Genomic DNA, 25,731 nt, shown 5'->3' with positions numbered 1-25,731 from the left:
ATCTCTGTTGCAACGTATCACAATAGATGATAGCACACTAGCCTCAACTGCTAGACAGTGGAATGTAGATAAGAGCAGAACGGTCAAATAGGATGAGCTTTTTTCTGTGGAAAAACTCTAATATATTGTCCTTGCGAAAACTGAAGTTCAGATTGGTTTGACATCCTTTCATTGGGCTTCTCCCAAATACCTTATTTAATACTTGGATGTTGTGTTTTGAGTGATGTGTGAGAGATTGACAGTGTTCAGTGCTCTGTATTTCATCCCTCCTGTGTTTGGAGGAGATTTGAAGGGAATCTGTAAGTTCCAGGGCCTCATGAGAATCTTCTTGGAGAGGCAAATCTGAGCATCCAATTGCTGAATGATAAATCTTTCTACATGAACTGCTGAAAATGAACTATGATGTCTCTCTTTAAAAGACTTTTTTAAAAGAGACCTTTCTCAAGTAAAATTACTGCAGCATGGAAGTTTTTGAAGCATGGGCTGAATCTGTGCCTCAATGCAGGGAGCTAATGACTTTGCTGTTGAGTTGTTTCAAATTTGCAAAGCACATTTGGGTAGTATTTTTCAAGTCAGCCACTGATCTTAGGTCTCCTGTTTAGATTCTTAGGGCCCAGTTTCAAGAGGAGGGCTTCTGAAAACTGATCAGTAGGCAGCTTATTTTCAGTTTTAAATGAGTGAATGCTTTTAAAGATACATGCCTAACTTTCTTTGCTCACTTGTACAGTGGGGATGAATCACCTTATGTGGAGATTATTAAACTTAATGTTTGTCTAAGTAGTGAGCTGAAATTGTGACATTTTGAGTAAGTTGCTGATATTTGGTACCAGTTAGGTTTGGAAACTTTCTGTCCCAAATTCTCTGCAAACTTGTCTCCCCACAGCCAGGTTTAAAAAGCATGTCTATTTTGTGAGTGGGTGTTGTTCTTTATTTAAATTCCTATGGACTGTTCCTGCGTGATGTACTTAACAAAAGGAAGACTGTTTCCTTTTCCCTCCCCTCCTTTACCTGTCCTCCCCTTCAACTATGCATTGTGTTTTATACCAGATTAAAAAAGGGTGAAGAATTATGCTCAAGTGTAGTTCAAAATGACCGGGCTTTGTTTCCTGTTTCCATTGACACATGCACAATAGAATACAAGGGCTTTCATTTAAGCTGCTAGGCAGTCTGATGCACTGTCCACAGAAAATAATGGAAGGTAATTCCTCTGGTTTCCCGAGCCATTAGAGTGCAAGTTCCTAATGAAAACGCATTCTTGCAAACTAGTAGATCAGGATTTCATTCCCTGCTCTGTCACTGATTTTCCACTTCAGGCAAATAAAATTCTGTTTCTCAACTTCAGCATCTGTTTAAAAAAAAAAAAAAAAAGTGTAATATACATATTTGTGCTTGTAAAATTTTCAGTATTTACTTTGAAGTGCTATAAGTTTCCTGGATAAAAGTCTTAAGAGTGAAGCGCATGTAACTACTTCATTCATTAACAGCAGTTCTTCTGAATTTGACCAAAATCATACCCAGCGGTTTAATTCAAGATCAAGTCTGAGCTTTAATGCAAATTCTTCACACAGATGTTATGTTTATTAGTTTAGCTATAAGCAAAGAAGGTGCTATAATTCCACTGGAGAGTGTTGAGAAAGTATTTAACAGCTAGCGTTTCACTTCACCTGAAGGAAGCTAAATAATTCAAATATTTTATATAGGACCATAAAATTATTAGGACTTTATGAAGAATTCTGGACTGTTCTATAAGTTGTTCTGGGTTGGGTTTTTTACTAACTGCTTTAGCATATTCACAGTTCAGTAACCCATTTATTAATGAAACTAAATGTTAAGATACCTGAAGTGTATGACAGTTGCTGCTTCTGAACTAGTGGTTTCTCGCTAGTGAAGACATTGCTGTAGACATGTCTGTGGGACTACAGAATCACAGAATACCCTGAGTTATAAGAGACTCAGGAGGATCATCAAGTCCAAATCCTTATTCCACACAGGGCAACCTTAACATTAAACCATGTGTTTAAAAGTGTTGTCCAAACACTTCTTCAACATTTGTCTTTCTACTTTATATTGTCTTTTCTTTACTAGGAATGATGTTCCCAACATACTGTGACATTCATTTGGCTCCTTTTTCTGATGAGCAACTGTACATGGAACACTACTCCAGAGCCAATTTTTGGTAATGATTATTTATGTTATTTTATTTTTATCAAAGATCCAGTAGAGGTTAAAAATTGAATCAGTTCTTCGATTCAGCATAAAACTGTCTGTCAACATTGGAGGATAATGCTTTTATGTTTTCCATGTTCACTTCTGCTCTAGCCTACAGTCATACTGTTTATTGTGCAAGTCTGAAGGATCCCTCAGGAAGTGCTAGAGCTGACTGGGTCTCTTTTTGAAAGAGAAATTGACTCCATGGAGCACACATTGCGAGAAAAAGAGTTGACTGTGAATCACGCGCTAGTGTTTACTTTGCTACACCAAAGCATAGTATGTTGTGGATGGTGATCATTGTATTGCCTGAAATCCTAGGTGTGTGAGCACAGGAAAGATTCCTTGGCGGTCTTCACAGAGAATGAATATTAATTCCCATGTCCTGAACAATTTCCAATTTGGTAGTTACTTTCTGTCCACCTAAATTTTTCATGCAGCTTTAACTAGAAGTTGTACTCCTTTTGCCTTGGAGTGTCCTACTGCTACTATCCACTGTTGAGCTGCTGCTGTGCTCTATATAGGAGGAAACATTTACAGTGATATTCTAATGAGGAGAAATTGAGATGATTCCATTTCAGCAAAGGGCAGGTTTATTTTTAGACATCTCCAGTCCTTCATGTGATACAGATCAGTTAATTTATAAATTAGTCATTTACAGATTATTATTTAAAGGTTTTGTATAAAAGGTGCTGTAGAACTCTGGGGTTAAGTATTTTTAAGTCTTCTGGAAGATTATAAATGCAGCCTTTCAACTGTTCTTTCAGCTTGCAATGTGGAATGTGAACATTAAGTGGTCTTCATTAAACCTATTTGTTGGTTTCTTAGATTAAAGACAAAGTTTTCTTCCATGCTCATATTACGGTATAACTGCTCATGCTTAGAAGGTTTCTTCTGGCCTTCTCTGAAGTAGAGCTATGACAAAATCTTACTATTTCTATAGCGATTAAAGGAGTGAGAGGAGTTTGACTGATTTACATGCTGAATCCTTTGCTGGAAGTGTTACTTTATACAGCCAGTTTGTGCTCTTTTGTCTTGCTGTGTAGGTTGAGCAGTTATGAAATGTTTGCATTGTATGTTTACAATCAAAAAACTGCAACAGGTTTTTTTCTATGTTAAGAGACTGAAAAAAGAAGGTAGAGGTAACTTCTGATAAGTTTTCACATCTCAGCTGTCATTCTGGTACCTCTTCCCAAAGATCCTGTTATTTTTGCTTATCTACATGACATGTCAATGATATATATTAGACTGTAAATTACAAGACTGAAGCACAATGTTGTACCACAATGCAGATTCTTCATCACTTAAAGAAAATAGATACATACAGTAGTTTGAAGCAGAAATGTAGGGGTTTTTTCTAGGTCTATACAGAACTGGATGTTACTGCCACTATGAAAGCGTTTCATTTCAGACTGCTTGGGATGCTTCATCTTCATTTGTAAGAAATGTGGAATACCTGTGGGGTAGATACAGTGTATGTGTGTGTATCTCCATGAACACTGACATATAGGGTAATGTTATTGGTGGTGGGAAAAAATCTGCTGCCTTTTGTTGTTTAAGAACTGTACAGTTGGGACCGAATAGTCCAGCTAGATTAGTTTCTTATAGTTTGTTAACGCAAATACACCATCTGCATTCAAAAAAAAAAAAAAAAAAGAGAACTTCATCTGGATCTAGCTGGCATGATTTGATTCCGGATATTCTTCATGCATACATCTAATAAGCTGAATTACCTGTCAGCCACTGCAAGGCTTTCAGAGAATTGCATAAAAGGGAAAAACAGGCTTTTCAAGTCTACTTTAGTAACTAATTTCTCTTTGCACCAAGAATGTTTTTGTCATGGACATTATTATCACAGACTGTAGTAATACTTTGTAATTATGATAGCGATCAGGTTGATATCTAAATCACAACATACTGCAGTCTTTCCTCTGCCTGTCTGTGCAAAAGGATGTCTCCCATTTTTGACAGATCTTTTTATTACCTACTTTTAATTTTTTTATGAGAATGTTTCAACCAAACTAGCCACAGAAATATCACACAATTACCCTTGATGATATTCCTTGTATATCGGGTTCTGTTTGACGTATTCCTAGACAAAATAGTTTGTGTGCTTACAGTATAATTTATTACTGTCTTGAGATGTCCCCTGAGCAGAGGGCTGTAATATCAGTCCTCCTATCAGTCCACATAGTTGTAGTTTTGTATGGATGTACACCCAGGACATTGATTGTGCAAGAGGATTAAATACTCTTGAGGTTACTGAGTGCTCTGAAGACCAACAAATTAATGCTTCTAATGTCTTCAACCAAATGTGGGATCAAAATATTCTGACTGAGAGTGCAGTAGTTCTGCTTCTGCACCACTCTAGGACATTCATGTTCTTAATATTAAAAGGTCTGGATATCCTGATAGATCCAGAGCTATAAAAGTCCTATTTTAGACAAAGCACTTCCTCAGGGCTTTCTCGGACATTTGAAGTAAACCATCAGGAACTAGTTGGTGACAGCCTGTGATTTGCTAAGCTTCAAATTCCAGGCCTCAAGAAACAGCTTTCATTCATTGTCCAGCTTTGTTACTCAGAACAGAAGATGTATTTTGTGTGCAATAAAGCCTTTCCTATTTCGCTAAATCTATATCCTGTGTCTTAGAGACTGGATATGGTTTTGGATCCAGCTGGATGATAGTACTTGAACAAAAGACTGAAAGAAATATCTAGATTTGCAATTTGAACTTTCATCTGGTAAAGGCACCAGGACTTCAAAAAACCCTCAAAATCCTATGCAAAAATCATGCTGTGTGTTCTAACATTAGATGCAGCACTTAGCATAGCCTGTTTACTATACAAAGGAAAGGCTAAATGTTTCTTATACGCTTAGAATGATTGTCTTGCATCTGTACAGTAATACTAATTATGAGACTGTGTAAGTATGTTTTGTTTCTCTTCAGGCCTATAGATTGGCTTACTGTTGTGCTTCAGAGTTGCATATTAATTTGTATTTACCAGTAATCATTTCTAAAAGTGTAATAATGTATAGTCTACCATAGAAGAGCAGACTGCTCTCTTTGTTGGTGAAAACCTTGCAAAGATGGGAAGATACAAAGCGTAAATATGCAGCAAGTGGTTAAAAATAGTGTGCATTTTCTCTGTGTTTCTCATCAGTGATAAATAAGCAACTCAATTATACAGCACAGCAAACATACGGAAAAGGGTAAAAGATCACTTCCAGTTACTGGTGTCAGCTGATCTCCTCTGTTGTGCTTATTTGAGTTCTTTCCTTAAAAATATATTCTCAGATATCTTTAACGCATACAGTCATCTGGACATCTTCCCTTTATGCAATTAGCACAGAACTAGTAATGCAATATTTATCCAGTATTAAAGGGGTATTGCCAGATTGGTTAGATGAACTCATCCACTTTGAAAAAAGTTATGATAGTTTAGGAGTTGTATGATGTTGTAACGATGAGGACAAACATTTAAAATTTCCCTTTTTAAGTGCTTCTGAAGACTTGGAAGGCTTGACCATGGTTTTGTATCTCGATGACACTTCCATCACAAGGACCTGAGCTTCCTTGCCGTTTCCCCTTTCCATCTCCTTTTGTTTATGTTACCTGGAAATAAAGATACCTGTTAAACTTTTCAATGAGTTGATAAGAGGGTTATATGCAGGAGGAAGATTACTGCAAGCATGTATGTTTTCATTTCAGATTTCATACTGGAAATAGTCTGAATATACATTAAATGCACATTTGCATAAATTGGTAAAATAAAAATACTATTTTTTCCCCGTTCAGTTGGTATAGGATGACCTTTATTTTCCTCTTTAATGTCAATAAAAAGGAACAGACCTGTAATACAGGTGTCCTCATCACTATTTTGATTTATACAAGGTCCACCCCCAATTCTGGAATAGCTCAAGATTACAAAAGTAGCTTAAGAGTGCCTCAGCCGTTCTCCCTATTCTCTGCTTGCTGTGTGGATTCTTTCAGAAGCATAGTGTGAAATGTCTCCGTATGTCCATTTGAGGGGATCATGTCAGCTCAGTGCTTTATAGGATGTCTGTGGGGAAGGTAAAATAAGCTAAGGAGAGCTGCAGTTTGGCCTTTTGGCAGACAGGAGAAAGGGAAAGATGTGCTTAACCACACTTCACCTGCCATTTACAGTTATTGTGCCTGGGTCTGGTTGGAACCCAGAAAAAACATTTTTCTCTAAACATTTTATGTGATAACTGTTTCTAGGTACCAGGAATGCTTTTATGGGGTCAACCTGTCCAGTCTGCGCAGTGCAGCTGTGGATGAGTATTTCCAACAACCCATCGTGGTATGTTTGTATGTCTGGGGATTATTTTTTATGTTTTTCCCTCTCCCTATCTTGTCCCCTCCACAAAATCCTACAGGTACAGTAACCTCCTTGTTTAACAGAGCTCTGTGGCCTTTGAGTAGAGAGCCAGGAACTAACTCTATGAGTGTGAACAGAGCTGCTGTCAAAGGTTAACTACTACATGCAATATTCCTGGTTTTGCTGTGAATAACAGATGTTGAGAGATATGCACGCATTAGGAAGCCACAGCATGTGAAGAACTGTCTTCCTAACATGCAACTAGCTTCCCTCAGTGTTTCTGGTCTCTTAAACAAGTGACTTGACCTTGATTTTTCCCTTCCCATCTCTGATCCACAAATTAAAGGAAAAAAGAAAGCAGCCAAGCAAACAGGTTTCTGTATTATGAAACAACCTTTTTTTGGTATGTAAACTGGTAACTTGGATCTAGCACCTGTCATTCTCCTTCCTTCTTTTTAGTAAAAGTCGAGGTGGTACCTAGTTAGAAAGAATGCAGGAGAAATCCTTCTCACCTCTCTGGGGAAAAAACCTAAACAATCCCGACCCCCTGCCCCAGTATAATGCTTCAGCGTAGGTGCAATGAAAAGGTTCGCTTTCAGAAATATGACTGCAACAGATCTTGGCTAGCTTTAGGCTAACTAGTTTAAGTAGCAATAGCAATGCAGCTGCTGTCGCATGGAGACCCTAAAACCTGTCCAGAAATCTGGAAAGACCATCAGACTACTGATATGACCACCTGCACTGGACTGCTTTTAGTACTTGAAATAGGTAAGAGAAAGCTCTCATTTGTCTTCATAAAGTTCAGCTATACCTTTGACTATAGCAAGGTCATTCTCAGTGCTGGCTCTTTGGCTTTCAGTCAGAGGATGGAGTAATCTGTAGGACTGCAGCACATACTTGCATCCTGTATGAAGTACATGTTTGTTTTCGCAGCCGAGATTCTCCCTCCCTCCAAGATCAGAAATGCATTGCCCAACAAAAGCCACATTAAATTGTTATTTCTTTTTAAAAAATCACATATCTCCTTGGCTTCTCCTTACTCTGTAGACAGATTTTAGTTCTTTGATAGGTTCACTGGGGGGTATGTGATACAAGCCTTTATGTTAAGAGTTTGCTTTACTTATGAAAGAGTTTGTGAATGGTGATAGATTAGGATTAGTACACGTGATTAAAGAAGAAAAATGAAAGGAAAAATTTTCATTTGCTGACTGACTACTCCTACATTTTTCCAGAGGGCAATCTGTATTAAGTAATTTTGCTTTCTATACTTCATAATTTAATTTTCAAGTATTTCTATACTGTCTTAGTTCAGTTTACCCAAATGTGCAGTGCAGAAGAGCACATTAAAATGTGTATAGTTTAAAAAAAAAAAAAAAACAACCAACCCCAAATAAGCCAGCCAAATAAACCCACCATATTTTTTTTTTACAAGTCATCAATTTCTGGATGAATTTTATTGTTTGTAAGTTGAATAAAACAGTCTTTGATAGGTATGTAAGCTATCAAATATATTAAATCCTGATAATATTGCAAAATATAAGTGTTCTAAGGGATGCTAAAAAATTGAAACATTGAAAATAAGTTTATTGGGGGGAAGGCTGATTTTTGTCTTTTTTCCCATTTTTAACAGAAAATGAGTTTATACGCTGACAAGACAGAATGATAACATTTGCAACTCTTTTTTTTTCTTTTTTTTTTTCTTTCCCCGATAGGATACTTTTGATGTGAGAATTCTAATGGCCCGGACAGTGAAGTACACCATTAACTTCATAGAAGCTGCTGAGGAGGATTTGCATAGGTCAGCAGATGCCAGCAACCTACTCTTTCATTTTTTGTAACTGGCAGTCAATGGTTGGTGCTCAGAGACAGAGGAAGCTTTGGCGGTGGATGTGGAGGAGGGAAGGTGGCATGCCAGAATGATTAGTACACCACTTGTAATGGACCAGAATGTTCATCTGCATGACGATTTGTCTAGTATTAGCAGAGAAGCCTGTTCATGAGCCTGTGAAACACCAGAGATCCTTTCACAAAATTTTCCTACTGAAAAGGGATAAAATGGGCTCTGGAGGACAGTGTTTACTTCTTAGCATTACATGTTGGGATACATTTAAATCTGGTTACAAGGCAATTTTTGTTTTTCTGTGTAGACATCCTAAAAGACCTTGTCAAATGGTGTCATCACAAGCTGCCTTGCTGAACTCTTGTATATTTTTTTTTTAAACATTTTCCAGTCTAACAGGAGTCAGCTGTACCTCTTTACTTCCCTCCAGATCTCCTTCAAATCTTTAGTTGGAAAGTCTTATATATAAACCAACCTGCATCCCTCGTGTCCCAGAACGACAGCAGAGAAGCCTCCTTCTCAGTACATCTGTGAAATAAAATGTACCATATGGCAGAACTTGAGGGAGTACTTCAAGTCCTTGCAAGGCACTGTCATAAGGGGAAAATATCACAGACTGTCTTTGAAACTCTGAACCCTTGTTTCAACATGACTCACAACTAATTGTATAAATGACATGGTCTAGTGAGAGAGAAGAATTGCTCTAAGAGGGAGGAAACAGCTGGAGAATTGCTTTCCAGTTTCAGCTGACTAGCGTTGACTTCCTTCAGCGGTTCTCAGAACTAACATGTTCATACCTGAATGCTAATTTTATGATACGTTTCTGCAAGAGTGGGTGAGATCCGGGTTCAACTACATACCCAGTAATAGTTATTTTGGAAGGGAAAATATTCCAGCTCTTGCTCAAGCAGCTCAATTTTTCCTTCTGGTTCCAGTAGTGGTTCTGTTTGTCAGATTTGTAGTGGAACATTTTCCTGTTCAAAATAGTATTTAAACTAAATCCAAGTCCTTTACTGGGAATGGGAAGTTTTCCACCGGAAAGGCAGAACCCCTGTATTTATAACAGTCTGCAGTGTTGCGAGTAACACTTGTGTAGTGGCATATTTGATTCTACTATAGAATAAGGCACACAAAAACTAATACCTAAATCAGTGCCATTGGTTAATTCTATTGACACAGGGAAAAAGAGCATATCCTTTTAAATATATGGAAAATTGAGACATGAACTGATGAATAAGAATGGAAATACATAAATTAGCACAGGGTAGGTTTCCAGTGGAATTTCCAGTACTTTTTGGAAATTATTTTGGCAGCATATTGGTTTTTTTCCCTGCAGAGTGGAAATCCCTTTTGTTTTCCAAATGATGCAGTCTGGACTAATCCATGGCCTGGCCTTCTGGTTTGATGTGGCATTTGTAGGATCACTGTAAGTACTTTTTCCTTCTTCCTATGAAATACTAACTACAGGGGAAAAAAATTGCATCTTTCATACAAAATGTGTCAGAATTAGACCTATATCTGGTGCTGACCTTGTTTGTAATGTAATTCTGTCATATTAAAGAAATCATGCCTTCCAGAGGTAACAAGAAGTGTGATAACCTAGTGCTAGCAGTATGACTAGATGGTGGTGATCTTGCTTCCCATTGATTGGAGTGCACGTTTTCTATGGTAGACCACATCCAGGAATTATTGAGGGTCAAAATGCAAAATGTTCCCAAAATACTGGTTCTTTGTAATATTATATACCTTTCTGTTTTACATCGTAAGTAAAGCAGCAGTATTGGAACATAAGCTGTATTTTCCCATTTGGGCTGGTCTTGTTTGTGGACAACAAGGAGACCAGGTTGCAAGTTCCAGCTAACAAAAGGGAAATGGAGAAATTTTCACCAAGCTTGGGAAAATTTTTCACTGCAGCACCAAACATTTATTTCAAAATGGGGACATTCATCTGATATAGTAAGTAGGTGAAAATTAGATAAACTTGCTCAGGTAGTCAATATGTAGATTTCAGCTATCTATATTTAGTTCTTAGATAAGATTTGTTGATTTCCCAGTTAAATTGATCTAGTTTTAGATGAGGTGATTTTTTTCAATAAATTGTAAAATGCATTTCTGTTTATTTGTGCTGATAAATGCCTTTTATTAGCCTTTGAAATGAGGATTGTCAAGAACTCAGAATAGTATATCTATTGAAAGAAAATGGACATATGTGCATTTGTATTTACTTTAACAGCTTATAGTAAAATTTTTAATCTTAAAAAAGGAACCAGAAACGCCACAGCAGCTAAAACAGGAGAGAATGTTGCAGACTTGTAGGAACTGACTGAAATCCTCCGCTGAGAAGGCCTCCATTTTGAAGTAGGCAATTGCTTAATCACCAGATTAATCTTTCACGTTTCTACAACTCTGGAAGTTCTTTGTCTTAGCACTTGAAATCTCAGTGGATCGGGCTTGCGGTATTACCTGTGTTATCCCTTTCTTTGCACCTACAACCCCTTTCAATATATTATTGAAATATCTCTTGCAAGTGAAAACTAGGTATAGGACCTTCTTGGGGAGTGTTGTTTAAGGATGAAACTACCATTGTGAAGAATCGCATTGCCACATTCAGGACAAACCTTGATTTCCTGTAATTTGTTAAAATTGTCTGAGTGGTAAGAGGAGAGAAAAATTAGTATTCTCTGTCCTGGCAGTGTGGAAAGAAGAGAAAACAGGAGTCTGAAGAGTCTCTCTTTTGAATCTCCATAATTGGCTTAGGCATACAGCTCTGGTGGTGGCAGGCACAGTATAGATAAAGAAAGGAGATGAGGCATAACATATTGATTTCCCAACATAGGGTAGAATCACTCTCCCAGTTTACTTGGAGGCAGTTTAAAGTTTATTATGAGCAGTTGAGGCCTCACATACATAAAGGCCTTACAACTTAAAATTGTTTCTGAAAGGAGAAGACAGGAGAGAAAGTCTAGATAGTTTTTCTCGTTTGTTTTAGGGTAACTGTTTGGTTGTCCACTGCACCGACAGAACCTCTCACTCACTGGTATCAAGTACGCTGCCTTCTTCAGACACCCCTCTTTGCTAAAGAGGGGGAAACTCTCTCAGGGAAAGTCTTATTTGTTGCCAATAAGCGGTAAGTGTAAAAGCTTCCCGAGCAGATTTTGTAGTGTGGCTGTTCTTGTTAGAGGTACCCAAAAGACACCAGTTAATTTTGGGTACGCTGGTACCCACATTTGTTATTTCTGGTACCATTACCAATGTATATGGTGTCACTGATACAGTTACGTAGGCGCTGTTGACCTTGTGAGACTCTGCTCACCAAAAGGTCTCCACGTTCCACTCCAGTAACCTGTGATGATCCTTCTCACATACCTTCTCCTTAACTCCCGTCATATCCTGCCTTCCCTCACAGTGCTACATGCAGCTTTTGTCAGCTTTCCACTCCGCTATCTTTCACACATAGCAATTTTCTCAGGTCATGTCCAGTCACTTTCCACACCTTGTTCTGGTAGTGTAACCTCTGGCGATGTCTTTGTCAGCAGCCTGGTTGTTTGCCTAAGGCCCAACATCCCTTGTCTCTCAGCAAGTCCTCTGCAGAGACAAGGAGAAGCAGGGTTGATCGCAAATACATTACATTTTTAATTCTGAAAAAAATTCCTTATAGAAGTGCTCCCCGGTTCAAGAATAGTGCTTTTCATGCATTGTTTGTTCTTCCACTGAGGCTAATGAAGATGGCTGCTTTTGGAAGGGCGTATTTCCTTACCAGACTTCTCTGCTGTTCCTGCTGTCAGTCAAACATTTGGTAACTCCACTCCTACGCTTTGCTTTGAAAACAGTCCTCAAGGGACTGGGTCACACATGTTGCAGCCTGGTTTGCTTATGTATGTGTGTCGTTTTAACAGAAAACACAGCCTCCTTGGTGTAGGAAGGTGAAATTTTTTTTTTTTGGGGGGGTGGGGTGGGGAGAAACAGTCAGGTGGTTCCAGTGACCTCAAAGCTGTCAGTAATACTTCTAGGGCTCTTTAATCACATCAGCAACAAATACTTGATTTGGGACTTGTCAAATTTCCAGATGTTCTGCTTAGAAACTCCTCATGGAGAAAATAAATAATACAGATCTTGATGTGTCCCTTTCAAATGCAAAATGTACCCGTATTTTAATATATAAAAGAAACACTGTATGTCACAAAGCGATCACACAGCCACTGCTGTAAATATGTCACTACATAAGGCATATCTGCAATGGAGCATAGGTCAGGCACACCTGAGCTAGCGACCTTGCCAGACTGAGAATGAGAATCACTTTACCCATGTCTTAGCACTGAGCTAACAAGTCCTGCCACAAAGCTAATCTGCTTTCGGGATCAACACAGCACCTCTGTGTAACTCTGCAGTTGCTGTGGCATGCAGGAGGACCAGCTTTGGTCAGCTTCAGTGTTTTGGTGTACTCTCAGTTGGTCCTCTTTACTTTTCTGTGTAAACTCAGTTTCTTGCAAAAAGTCTGGTGGAAAATATCCTTCCTGATGAAATCCAGGATTATGACAAGAGTGAACCTAATGCTGTTTGGCCAGTTAGATATTTTTGATCATGAAATAATACTCTGATTGTACTTGCTAATGTTGAAATTTATAGTATTTCTGTCAGAGACAGGAAAAAAAGACTGTCACTATTGAATACTATCAGTGCAAAATTATTATGTTTTTCAGATGCAAACTCTTAAAATCACTTAAGCATCTTGTAAATGTTACTTCTTTAGAGATGATTAAATAATCATGCCCTTGCACTGATACCACTGCAAATAAATTTCCTTTGCTTGTTATATTAAGTGGTTATTATTCAGCCAGTGGCTACACTGCTATTTTTTCACACAAGATGTTACAGTTGTTTTAGTTCCATTACCTCTTTTTTATACTTCTCTTTCTGATGCAGACAAAGTTATGATATTCAGATTGTGGCTATGGTGGACCAGACAGGATTTAAATCTGGTAACATTCTTGATTTAAAGAATCCATTTTTTAGGTAAGAAATGCTTTTGACTAAAATATAGCATTGTAGAGTGATAACATCTTGTATGACAGGAAGCAAAGCACACCTACTGTGGAAGAACAAGTTTCTGACCTCTTACCTGTAGAAATAAAATAAACTGTATGAGGGCATCATTGTTTTGTGTTAGCAGTAGTTCCTTACGTAAGCCCATATTCTATTTAGGCTGTGTGACAAAGAGCAAAAGAAAAAGGCTTTAAGATCTGTAATGATTTAATGCTGTGATAAAATAGTAGACATTTACTTACTTGAACTAATGGATACATAAAATCTTTTGCTGTTTCCTGTTGTGTGATGTGCATCACTGTGACTTGAGGAATCAGCAATATGCCAGGATGCACTCTGCTAAGTAGGTAATATTGCTATTACTATTTGACATGAAGGAGCTGTCCTTTCTGTATTAAATGTGAGGGGAGGAAAAAAATCTACTTGCTGCAATCCTTTCCAGCCGAGCAGGGACATTCATTAGGCGTTGCTACAGCACCGTATTTTGGGAAAAGCTGTCAATTAGAGATCAAAACAAGCAGGAGGAAAGAGCCATCAATTCTTCCAGAGAAAAAGGATTTTTGAGAAAAACAGCCTGGCTGTGTTCAGTTCTTATTCTTATGCTGTATTTGGCATAAAAATGGGCAAATAGAGTTGGCGGAATTGATTTTTTTTCCAGAGGTACACATGGAAAATGCTTCCCTCATTCATTATATGTTTCCTGTTTCCTATTTTTTTGACTCATACCTATAAGACAATTCTACAATAATCCTATAAAACAAAATATCCATTGTGTCTGATGAACATTAATTTTCATCTGTACATCAAATACGCGGCACATCAGCCATTTTGGCTTTAGAGTGGGGCCCCTTTGATCAAATTCGTAAAAATGCTTTTGTAATAAAGACCGGTCATGGAAGACTTGCAATAACTATAAATAAAATGCACTGGAAAAGATTAATTTCCTCAGATTTGACCTATGACATGGACAATCTCTAGCTTGCTTATGTTTTTGGTTTGGCTAATAGTGGTTTCAAATCTAAAAGCGTTTTGTGTGGATGATTCCAAGTAAGTTTACCGGTCTTCTAAAATCTCCATACTTACTGTCAGCACCCATTGTGTTAAGTGTGAGTGAATTTCGAAGATGATACAAGTCTACACATTTAGAAGCAAAAGAAGCTTTTGTTAAGAGTTTTTAACTTACATAAAATGTAGAAATCACTTTCAGAATGCTGTCACTCATTTGCAAGAAAGCAGGGGGGAAAATGGTCAAGTTGTGTGTTACATATAGAAGTACTTTAAGTTATATGAAGCGGTATTCTAGTTGAAAATTGAATGTAAAAATGCCACTGTGTGATTTCATGGTTGCTAGCCAATTAACCATATTGAGTTCAATAATTTAGACTGCTGTTCTTTTATACATTAATTCTTAAGAGTGCTTGGTTGTGAAATCCTGCCACAACACACTAACCTTATTTAACAGGCTTCCCCTGTGAGGCTTCATTAGGTTTTTTTTTTTTTAGTTTATTGATCCTTCTCCATTCTCCCCTAGCCCTCCCATAGCAATTACCAGAACTCTGAAAGAGTTCAAAAAACAAAGGCAAAGAAGACTTCCCAGAAGAAAAATGCTTATTTATAAACATGAGGTAACTTTCAAAGCATTCGTAAGGTTTTTAAAAATTAAAATATAATCCAGGTTTTAAACTAGGACATGCAAATGCCAGTGCATGGTGGGACATTTTGCCAACACATACAGCCTAGCTCTCTTCTGCATCACTGCTTCATAGTATCCCTGATACAAGTACTTACCTCTGTACCACAGGGATGGATAGTAGGGAAGGGACAATTCTGGACATTTTTTTCTCATTTAAAACAACTCCATACTAATTTTATAGCATAAGGTAAAAATAAAAGACTGGACTGGGAAGCCTTTCATGTCTGTGAAGGCAATGGCCCGAGCTTCTATACATAAGAGCAAAAGAAAGCCTCTGCCGTTGTAAAATAAGCTACAGTGGATTTGGTAGCATTTTACACTTGCTTGCACAGCTGCAAATCTAGATGAAAAGACTTACAATTTAAATTTGAAATCACGCTGCATTTAATAAACCCAGTAACAGCATAGGCGACTGATTTCCTAGCTTTATTCCAATGAGACTTATCTGACATACATTGGCTGAGTGTTGTGCTTACAACACTTTCGATTTCATAGAAGTCCTTATTAAAGATCAAAAAGCTGTCAACAGTTTTTACTCCATAGTAAAATAAAAGCTATATTAGAATTTATTAAGTTTGCTTAGTTCAGCTAGTGCTGTAAGCTATCAAAGAATGGTATATTTTATTATAACTATTTTATTCTTTCATCCATTTTTAGGTATGCCTAGAATATACTGTAATATGGCATCTGAAAACAGAAGTGAGATTCTCACCAAGCTGAGTAACCAGTGAGACTGAAATCAGTTCAGTTCTTAGTAGGCCTACTGGTGCTTGTGTAAAATCAGTTTGTAACTGTACATATCTGTACTTGTATGTGAATCACATGAGAAGGGAATATTGTGGTTCCATCCCTTTTTTTTAAATTTGAAATTTAGCCTGCGCTCACATTTACAAACTTGAATTGCAGCAGACTAAATTTTATTCCAGAAAGTTCATTTGATATAGAACAAAGAACTATTTCTCTGTGTTTGTTTTTATTTCTGTTTTACAGTAAGCTCACATTGGTTAACTGGTCTTTTTTTTTTTTTTTAATATTCTTACCAATATTCTAGGTTATTGAACAAAACCTACCTCATGTTTATACGTGACACATCAAAAGATCTTTGAGCAGTATGTAGTGTCCATGCTTTAAACATTCAGCACTTTTTTCTAGATATTTCAATGTTGGTGTTAATCTTCTAGCTCACCAGGGCAGTGTGTTAAATACTTCAATTTTCTCTCAATGGACTCATTAATTTGGTTCATTTTGAGACATGAACCTAAAGTAATCTTGCATATACTTTGTAAGTGTTCTGAGATTTCTCTGTGCCTATAGAAGTGTAACAGGACACATTTGTAAATTACTCCCAGCATAGTGGGATATAAAACTGTATGATAGGTTATGTGTGACTTTCACTTTTTCTGTAGCTCTGTGAGAAGTATTGATAGTCCAAGCTATATAAAGATGTATTTTTGGCTCGTGTACCTAGCAAATGAGGAAGACTATACAGTTACAGTACAGATTCTAATGAGATCTGTCTCCAGACAATGTTATCCATAAAAAGCACATAGTGACTTTCATAGAATGTATTTCTGTCATTCAAAGTATATGCCTTAGGCTGAATTAATGAGCTGGAGTCAAATCAGAAATGTATACGTCATTTTACTACGAAAACCATAACTGCAGTGATACCTCTAGCAAGATATAATCAGCCTCTAGCCTTCCACATGCGGTTGGAAGGCTGGTTTGAATGAAAAGCCCCAAGAAAGCTGACCCTTCTCTCGGGAAGTTACATGCTGCATTTGATCAAAAGCCCAGCTAAGGACCCCTGCTGGGAGTAATTAAGAAACAGCTGTAGTTCCAGAGGTTCTTCTCCAAGTCAACAGCCATTTGCAGCTATTTAAAGATAGTTTATGAGCTTATGGAAAGTACTCCCTAAAATTGTGAAACTTGTAAAAGTAACATGAACTTCATGGCTGAGGCCATGAAACCCATTGAAGTTAGCATCAGAAAATGATTTGTTATTTTCTGATGCCTTGTTATTTCCAGTAGCTTTTAATAAAGCAGGTGAGAGACTTCTAGTATAAAAATGTAGTTTGCACAATAAAAGACTGTTTTGTTACACAAATATATATGTATTAAAAAGTAGTATTTAATGTGGGTTGCTGCCTCAGAATGATAACAGAAATTACCATTCTAACCTGTACAAGCAGTGTAATGAGATTTCTGATGCAATGTCTGATGGCTGGGTATCTATCCTTCCTAAATTTAGTCTGTACAGTGGTTGGTGGTTTTATGCTTATATGAGAGAGGGAAGCAAATCCAGGAATCTCCAAATCCAAATACCAGGCAGCTGTAGTTCATTCTAGAGTTTTGCAGGTTTTCCTCAGCAATTATGAAAGGAGTATATGAAATTTGAATCTGAATTCAGCTTATAGATGTGTAATGTCACCTATTGACTTGCATGTCTGTCTGGATCTCACATTTCAGTCTCAAACCTCTTCTAAAAAGTATCTGTATATCAAAGACTTCTATTTTCCATAGGGAAAAACCTTACATTGTGAATTTCATGTGGCAACTTCAATTCTTTTTAAGGAAGAAAGTAAATAAAGCGGAGGAAAAACAACAGCAGCAGACAGCAGTGTCAGCTTGTGTATCTTTATTTAATTCCAGAGTAAAAGGCATATGTATCTGATAACTGCACCTTCAATATGTAGAGTTAAGATTGTTTCCTCCCATGGTAACAAGTACAAAGAATATTTCACAGTGATTACTACTTTGAAATGATTTGGATGATCCAGGACTGGTATTTGTATTTCTCTCTACTTCAGGAATTCACTTTAATACAGATTGTATGCTAAAACCGAAGGATCGGATCCTGTACCATTTGCTGTTTGAAATAAGGTCCTGTGACTGTCTTCTTCCTTATCATTTAACATTTTCTTCTTTCCTGCTTTGAAGCGTTGGTGATTTTGAAATATACAGGAGCCTGCCTTCAAGGACTACAATGTACTGTTTTCACCTTGGAGGTCTTTCTGGGTATAAACATGAGAATATATTTGTAAAGTATTTTTGAAACAACATGTCAATGAAAACATTTTATTGATACAAATGCTGGTGTTTTGTTTTGATTTTTTATGAAGGCAACATTAATGAATGCTAGAGAATGTAGGGAAACTAAAGCAGAACTGTGGGGATGCTGGAGCAAACAGTAGTTTTTGTAGAACAAAAAACCAGTTTTTTTTGTAAAACTAGATGTAGTTTTACAACGTAAAACTCTTGAACAGATTTGACCACATTATGAAATATAGCATTTCCTCATTTATACTTAAAGAGGCTATATTAATCCTGTTGAAAAATGACATACTGTCTTGCATCCCATAGACTCAAAAAGCACAATAGGAGAGACACTGAATATCATACTAAGGAGCTGTAAATTTTCATGCTTTGTTGGATCCACGGTCATTTAGAAGGTTCATCTTCAAGAAATTACAGCAGTAAGAAATGCTTTTAACAGCTCATTTTTCAACAATTGCATATGTTTGTTTTCTTTTACCGTCACCCCAGAGAGATGCATTTAAAGTTTTATAAGCAGTCATATATACACAGTGATTCATGATAAATTGCATTTTCAGTAGTAATGACTTTCCTTTTGAATGTCTATCTATATGAGTTCTCCCATCTGAACTGATGATTAGAATATTCTGTCCTTAGGAACAGTATAGGAATTCAATGTGGTTACTATTACTATAGTGGTTGCTAAGAGAAGCAGTGATTTACCGCATATTGTGTGCAGTAGACCCACAGAAATCTTTGTGATGGCATTCTTTGTAATACCTGTGACAACTATGACATCCAAAAGCAATCTTGATGCCTCTGGATCTAAGTGCAGTGAAACACAATGGAATTGGTGTTAATTTGCTTAGCTAAGTTTCTTTTATGCTTTTTTCTCAAGATGCAAAAAAGAAAGGAAAAAAAAAAAGGCATTTAGAGGTTGGAAAACAAGTCTCCAGACAGTATGCATTTTATTCTTCCTGAAGCCTTGGCATGTGGTATACAGGTTTTCACTCTTCTTGATTAGGTAACACACACTTACAACTCTGCACTGATCCAAGTTGAAAGCTAAAAGTGGGGAAAGATACACTGTCAAGATGTAGCTGAAGAGTCAGTAGAATGGAGGACGGCAGTTCAACAGGAGACTGCAGGCAGAAAAATTAATTTCTTGCTGGACGCACTCGAGAGGGTATCAAATACCTGACATTAACTGTTCAGGTTCAGCTCACCAGGTTTGACCCATGCTGATTTTACTGATATTCAGATGCATGTATTTACAGAAGAAAAAGAAACTAATGTAAAGTGAAAAAAAACAAAGAGAAAGGAGTGGGAAGTATAAAAATGTCTTTCTCAAAGTGGCTGCCCCTCCCTAGGTTTGCCAGTTGTCAGGCATATCATCTTGCAACATTGAACTCTGGGACTTCAGCCTAATTTCCAGGAGGCTTTAGATGTCCCTTAGCTAACAGGTCAGTCACTAGTCATATCTAGTGGATCATGATTCAAAACTACTGTGAACAAAGCATTGCTCAATAGCACTGTCCCTTATATGAGTAAGAATGTTCATATAAGCAGTACTAAAAGAGAATGCTACCACAGAATATGAAACACGCTTGAGTTCAGGAAATAGCACAGAACTGAACATGGTACTTTCTTTAAAATAAATCACCAGCACCCAAAATCCCAACAGAACAAGTTTTCCTTTGCTAATATATGAGATAATTGGTAAGTGCATACTGAGAGCAGGAACATGGATCCAGTTTTGCCAGAATTCAGGTGGAATTTCCGAAGAATTTTAAGTGAATAGTGCCTTCCCAAGATCTGTTAGGAAAGCAGGGCTTGGTCTGGCAAACCTGTAGATCAAAGAGTACTCATGGTCTTTCTGTGGAAAACAATGCAAGAGAAAAAGGCCAGCCTTCACTCACAACATTCAACTATAATGCTGGATTTCAGAGGATCTCAGAAATTCTCCCAGGAACACTGATGCCAGGACATACACATTAAGAATCTTGTTCTTTGCAACACTCCATCCACCCTCAAAATAGTGAGCTGAGAAATAAGAACAAATGACTCTACAGCTGAGTGTTTTGAGCCAACTTTGGAAAAAGGGAAATATAGTTCACTTAAGTTGTCATGTGGATGAAACTCTTAACAGGTATATTTAATAGAAACAACAGCAAGTGAGCAATACCAAGATGTGTGGGAAGCCTGCCCTCTATTTTTCTGAACAGGTGGCAAAATTACTTCCACTCTGTCACTTCTACCAGGTCTCTATACGTTGCAAAATGACCAGAACTTGAGTGTTCTCTCACACAGCCCAAGTGAGGAAATGAAACAACGTAACTGCGAATTAGTTTGTGTTTCTCAATGTAACCAGATATCCCAGAGTAACATGCTGTAATTGCTGCTGAGAATTCACCATTTCTTAACTGCATCTCATCATCTTTCCAACTCAGTTGACTTTTAACAAACATTGCACTGAATTCTAAGTTACTCAGAAAGTTAAAAATCATGATGCAAGAAGCTTGCAGGCAGCTATAGGCAAAAGCAAAACCAGGAGTAGACAGTTTGGGGGCAGTGAAACACCTGTGGCTCCGCTGCCTCCTTGGCTATGGTATACCCCAGCATATGGATGGTCACTGATAGAAATATTACATGTTGTCACCACCCTTTCCAACTCCAGCACGGCAGCAGGAGTAACTGGCCTCTCCATTGCTCATCACTCAGGAGCGACCAGTTCCAGGCTGTCTTTATATCTGGATCTTTGGGGATCTTTTTCAGGAGCAAAATATCAGTTATACCTACACATCAGCTGATGGTTAAAAAAAAAGATTTTTTTTTTTTTCATTATGAAAGGGTTGGATATACTTAGTCGGAGCAAAGTATACCCAGTGTGGCTGCCTAACTTAATGACCATATTTCCTGCAGTGCCTAAAAAGCGATACAGAGAAGAGGTCTTTGACACACTGCAACTGGAGCAGCAGAGACACTAATGGCTTTAGCTGTGTTTGTAGGTCAGAGGGCTGCATTGTGATGACACGAAAGATTAAAAAATTAAGTTTTCTATTCGGGAGTAAGTGTAGAGGGAGATAATGGATTCAAAGGCTGTGTAAGAGTGGTGTTCTCTCCAGAGACGATCGCCAGCTGAAAGGCATGGTGATCAATCCATTTACAAGGATAGCCGAAGTGTCTGCTTCTCCACAAATAATGTAAGCTATAAAATAACAGTCTTAGACAAGGGGCATGTAGCCATCTTCAGAAGCTGAGAAAGTACCTTCAGTACCATTCACAAATTAAAATGAAATGATGCAGTTTTACCTGACTTCTGTGGTAATTATTCTCCTGCTGGTAGGAACAGTCAGGTTATGGCTGTGGTTACACTCCATTTTTCTTACAGCTTTGCACCTTTGGATGTCTTGTCAAAGGAGGCTCACTGAAGTGAGCAGAGCAGTCCTGGCCAAGGCAGTAAGACAGCACTTCATTGTTGCAGTCTTCACTACAATTGCCTTAATACAAGGTCCAGATCTATTGTGTCACAGAGCCAAAATATTTTTTTAGATGTGAAAATGGTCAGATAAATGTGCTATTAACAAAAGCATGAATAAACCCCAGCCTATGATTTTTTTTTCATTGACTTTTTACTACAGACACTACAGGATTCTTGTTTTGGCTAGGACAGACCAGCAGGCATATTGTCACACTTTTGTGAATCTTTATGTAGAATGTGAGACATGCCATTTTTAAACTTCCTGTTACATTTACCACAGCTCTTATTTCTTCAAAGTCTGCTAATAAATAAAGTGGTGTGGCATTCAGCACTACTGAATTCACCACTCCTTGAGTTGGAAGCCAATGCCAGAAGAAGTGCCAGATGAGGCACTGGCCCTAAGTGTGCTAGCACTGCTTCTGGTACTACTATAGCAAATTTATTCCACAGACAAATCAGAATGGATGTGGATGCACTGTGTGAAAGAAGAAAAGGCTGTAGACACTTCATGATGATCTTATCCAGCCTATGACTATTCAGTGAAACATGCTTCTTGCTCTTGCAATTCTTACTGCTTGTTTTTGCTGTCCAAAGAGCATGATCCTTCTTTTTGTTTAAAAAACCCATTGTCAGAACCACATCTTTAAGGGTATCAAAAAATATGCTTGGGATACCAAGTTGGAAACCTCACGCTGAAGGAGTAATGCACAATTATGAGAGTAAGACACAATTTTAGAATCTGAATGTAAATCTGGATCTTGAGATGAGACTTTCTCTAGAGAGACAGACCGGCAATACTGAATTCAACATTACATATCTTGTTCACAAATCACAAATTCTTCTTTCTGAATTGTTATCTTTTGGTTTCTTTCATAATTTTTACCTCCATGGAATCAAAAAAATGTCCAGAAGAGAGATCAAATAGACATGAAAAATAGACATTAAAACATATGTGCTGATACATGACTCTGAACACACTTGGGAATACCCGGGAGACATGATTAGGTCAAAATCTTCTATAATTACAGCCTGTTTTAAGGTACCTGAAGATCTTTAAGGAACCCTTAATTATTTTTTATGAATGATAGATGCTTGAACCTGTAAGTTGGTTGACTTGAAATCTCTGGCTGACATTCAAAAATTTCATTGGTTTGTCCTCTGGGAGATGTTTGTATTATAGCAACCAAGCTGAACATAGCAATATATTTTCTAATGTCCTACTTGATCGTGGTCTTAATTCTTAAAAGGAAACTACCAAAAAAATGGAAAATCTAGTTAGTGTGGTGAATAGACTTATCTCAAAAATCTACAGAGGTTGTTCCAAACACTGAAGAAAAGCATCTGGGCTGTGGGAACATGCGAACTTGTGATATTATGCTCCTTGACTTAAGCCAAGCTTCAAAATGCACAGTCTTTCCCCCCACCCCCTTTAAAACACAATTTTCACATAATTTTGACAGGCACGATGTTAAAATTTCAAGGAGTGGGGAAAACTAAACACCATAATCCTGCCTATGCCTGTTCTTTTTTGCAAGTCACTGCCAAGTGCTTCCCAGGAGACAAATAAAAGGAAAACAGTAATATCACCAGCTGTCCTGAAGAAAAAAAACTCTACCGAATAATTTCTCTCTACATTGCTTTTTCAAATATACTATGGGTGGTGTTACAGAAGTATTTACTATGCTCTGACTTCCTGTCATAGCTGTAATCACACAGTGTAATAATTACCACGTTTATGAATACGGATCTCCTGTCCATTCGGAAGCGATGACTTTACTGAACACCCGAATATGAAAACACACTTGACGCTGACGTTCCACTCGCCTAGTCACATCTGCATCGTTTTGAGGTAACAGCTCCACCTGGTGTTCTCCAGCATCATCGCTACTTAATCTGTACTGCGGTGCATTACCTTATTTTTAAGCCAGGATCTTTTTTATGCTGGGCACTGGGCAAGCCGCGCTGGAGAAGATGGCGGCAGGCCTGCTGGCCCAGCTGCCGGGCCGGCGGAGCGGCAGGCAGAAGGCAAAGGCAGGAGCACGGGAAGGGGACGGGGCCTTTCCTCACAGCGGCCCGCCCTTTCCAGGGCTCCGGGGTGTGTCTACGCAAACGGGAACTGCTACGGAGGACCCCGAGGCGGATGGAGGCGCCTTCCCCACGGCACGGCACGGCGCAGACCCCGCCGCCGAGGGCCGGAGAGAGGACGCTGGAGGAAGAGCGTGGCGCCCTTCGCCTTCCGCGCGTCGCTTTACGGCACGCTGCTTCGGCACTGTCGCGCGGTAGCGGCCAGGCGGGCCAATGGGGAGCCCTGCCCGCCGGAGGGGGCCGCAAAGCGCGGGCGGGGCGGCACGTGTGAGGCGAGCGGCGGGGCCGGCGGGGCCGACGGTGCGCGGAGCGGGCGGCGGGACGGCAGCGGCCGGGGGTGGGTTCCCGCGGAGCAGCCCTACCTCGCGGCCCCCGTGCCCGGCTGCGGGCCGGCGGCGTGCTGCGTGCTGCCGGGCGCTGTCACTAGGCCTGGACTGGGGATCCCTGGGGAGCGGGGCCGGGGCCTCAGCTGCCCGGGCCCGGCGGACCGCGGTCTTGCCTAGCTGAGCTCCGCGGTGACCGGCTTGTGGGCGACGTCTTCTGGTCCCCCACCGCCCGCCTGGGGACGGGCGACCGCCAGTGGGAAGGGCTGCGTTCACACGTGTTGAGGGAGGGCAGGCTGTGTTTTCCTCACATCGTTAGCTAGGGAGCCGCGGTGGTCCGGTAATGCTGTCTCTTGGTCCGTTTGCAGCGTTGCCGCAATGGAAGCCAAGGGTAAAAAGAAGTTCGTAGGGAAGAGTGGAAAAGCGCCTCGTGGAAAAGGGCCACACGGGAAAAGGAAGTTTAAAAAAGGTAAGAAGGCAAAGGCTTCTTAATAGGAGTTCTGGCGGAGTGATTATTGTTGCGCACAGGCATGCTCAAACTTCATTTTTTATCTTGGTAAACTCACGTCATGAAATAACCAGCTTGGCAGATGAGTGCAGAGCAGTGGGTGCTGTCTACATGGACTACAGTAAGGCTTTTGGCAGCGTCTCCCTTGCGGTGCTCACAGAGGTGCTGATGAGTTATGGGCTGGATGAGCAGACGGTAAGGTAGACTGAAAACTGGCTGAATGGCTGGGCCCAGAGAGTGGTAATCAGTGGCACAAAATCTGTTTGGGGGCTGGTAACTAGCAGCATACCCCAGGAGTCAATATTGGGTGTAGTACTGTTCAACGGTTTCATTGATGATCTGGATGATGAGGCAGAGCGTACCATCAGCAAGTTTACCAATGACACAGAACTGTGAGGAGTGCCTGATATGCCAGAGGGTCGTGCTGCCCTCCAGAGGGACCTCAACAAGCTGGAGCAATGGGCTGATAGAAGCCTCGTGAAGTTCAAGGAGAAGTGCAAAGGCCTGCACCTGGGGGGGAACAACTCCGTGCACCAGTACATGCTGGGGGAAGGCAGCTTTGCAGAAAAGGCCCTGGGGCTTCTTATGATCACAAAGTTGAACGTGAGCCAGCAATGTGCCCTTGTGGCAAAGGTGGCTAATTGAATCCTGGGCTGCATTAGGAGGAGTGCTGCCAGCAGGTGGAGGGAGATGATCCTTACACTCTCCTCAGCACTGGTGAGGCCCCACCTGGAGTGCTGTGTCCAGTTCTGTGCTCCCCAGTACAAGAGAGACATGGACATACTGGAGAGAGTCCAGCAAAGGGCCATGAACATGATGAAGGGTCTGGAGCATCTCTCCTATGAGGAAAGGCTGAGAGAGCTGGGACTGTTCAGCCTGCAGAAGAGAAGGCTGACGGGAATCTTGTCAATGTATACAAATATCTGAAGGGAGGGTGCAAAGACAGAGCCAGGCTCTTTTCAGTGGTGCCCAGGGACAGGACCAGAGGCAATGGGCACAAACTGAAACACAGGAGGTTCCCTTTGAACATCAGGAAAGACTTCTTTACTGTGAGGGTGGCCGAGCACTGGCACAGGTTGCCCAGGGAGATGGTGGAATCTCACACCTTGAAGATAGTCAAAAGCCACCTGAACGTGGTCCTGAGCAGCCAGCTTTGGGTGGTCCTGCGTGAG

The 25,731-nt window shown here is 39.5% G+C and overlaps 2 protein-coding genes and 1 long non-coding RNA gene across 8 annotated transcripts in view; 2 read left to right on the top strand and 1 right to left on the bottom strand.

Moving 5' to 3' along the window:
• The window catches only part of LOC142421802 (histone-arginine methyltransferase CARM1-like), a 78,936-nt gene extending 62,373 nt beyond the window's left edge, over positions 1–16,563 (top strand). The window contains exons 7-15 of one of the 4 annotated variants that reach the window (XM_075526887.1): positions 2,086–2,176; positions 6,451–6,532; positions 8,263–8,348; positions 9,727–9,816; positions 11,380–11,517; positions 13,314–13,403; positions 13,744–13,776; positions 14,976–15,058; positions 15,784–16,563. In XM_075526887.1, the coding sequence (XP_075383002.1) occupies positions 2,086–2,176; positions 6,451–6,532; positions 8,263–8,348; positions 9,727–9,816; positions 11,380–11,517; positions 13,314–13,403; positions 13,744–13,776; positions 14,976–15,051 (686 nt within the window). In that variant the 3' untranslated portion in view covers positions 15,052–15,058; positions 15,784–16,563. The remainder of the gene's footprint in view (positions 1–2,085; positions 2,177–6,450; positions 6,533–8,262; positions 8,349–9,726; positions 9,817–11,379; positions 11,518–13,313; positions 13,404–13,743; positions 13,777–14,975; positions 15,059–15,783) is intronic. The other 3 variants (XM_075526888.1, XM_075526889.1, XM_075526890.1) reach the window with 3 other exon arrangements.
• Positions 16,564–17,759: 1,196 nt separating this feature from the next.
• On the bottom strand, positions 17,760–23,884 carry LOC142421804 (uncharacterized). Of its 2 annotated transcripts, none has more exons than XR_012778979.1 (3): positions 23,372–23,884; positions 21,475–21,681; positions 17,760–18,140 (listed from the first exon to the last, which is right to left on the bottom strand). It is a non-coding gene; the product is annotated as an uncharacterized LOC142421804 (long non-coding RNA). The 2 variants fall into 2 exon arrangements; XR_012778980.1 differs by lacking the exon at positions 17,760–18,140 and adding an exon at positions 18,366–19,227.
• Positions 23,634–25,731, top strand: part of PUM3 (pumilio RNA binding family member 3) — a 28,219-nt gene continuing 26,121 nt past the window's right edge. Inside the window, exons 1-2 of one of the 2 annotated variants that reach the window (XM_075526884.1) lie at positions 23,634–23,738; positions 24,420–24,520. In XM_075526884.1, coding sequence (XP_075382999.1) covers positions 24,430–24,520 — 91 coding nt within the window. In that variant the 5' untranslated portion in view covers positions 23,634–23,738; positions 24,420–24,429. Of the gene's footprint in view, positions 23,739–23,949; positions 23,996–24,419; positions 24,521–25,731 lie in introns of those variants that run through there. The other variant, XM_075526885.1, reaches the window with a different exon arrangement.

The sequence above is a fragment of the Mycteria americana genome, chromosome Z (assembly GCF_035582795.1).
Source record: "Mycteria americana isolate JAX WOST 10 ecotype Jacksonville Zoo and Gardens chromosome Z, USCA_MyAme_1.0, whole genome shotgun sequence".
In the NCBI taxonomy this organism is placed as follows: domain Eukaryota; kingdom Metazoa; phylum Chordata; class Aves; order Ciconiiformes; family Ciconiidae; genus Mycteria; species Mycteria americana.
The sequence above is the reverse complement of the archived record's forward strand: the minus strand, read 5'-3'. Positions and strand labels throughout refer to the sequence as shown.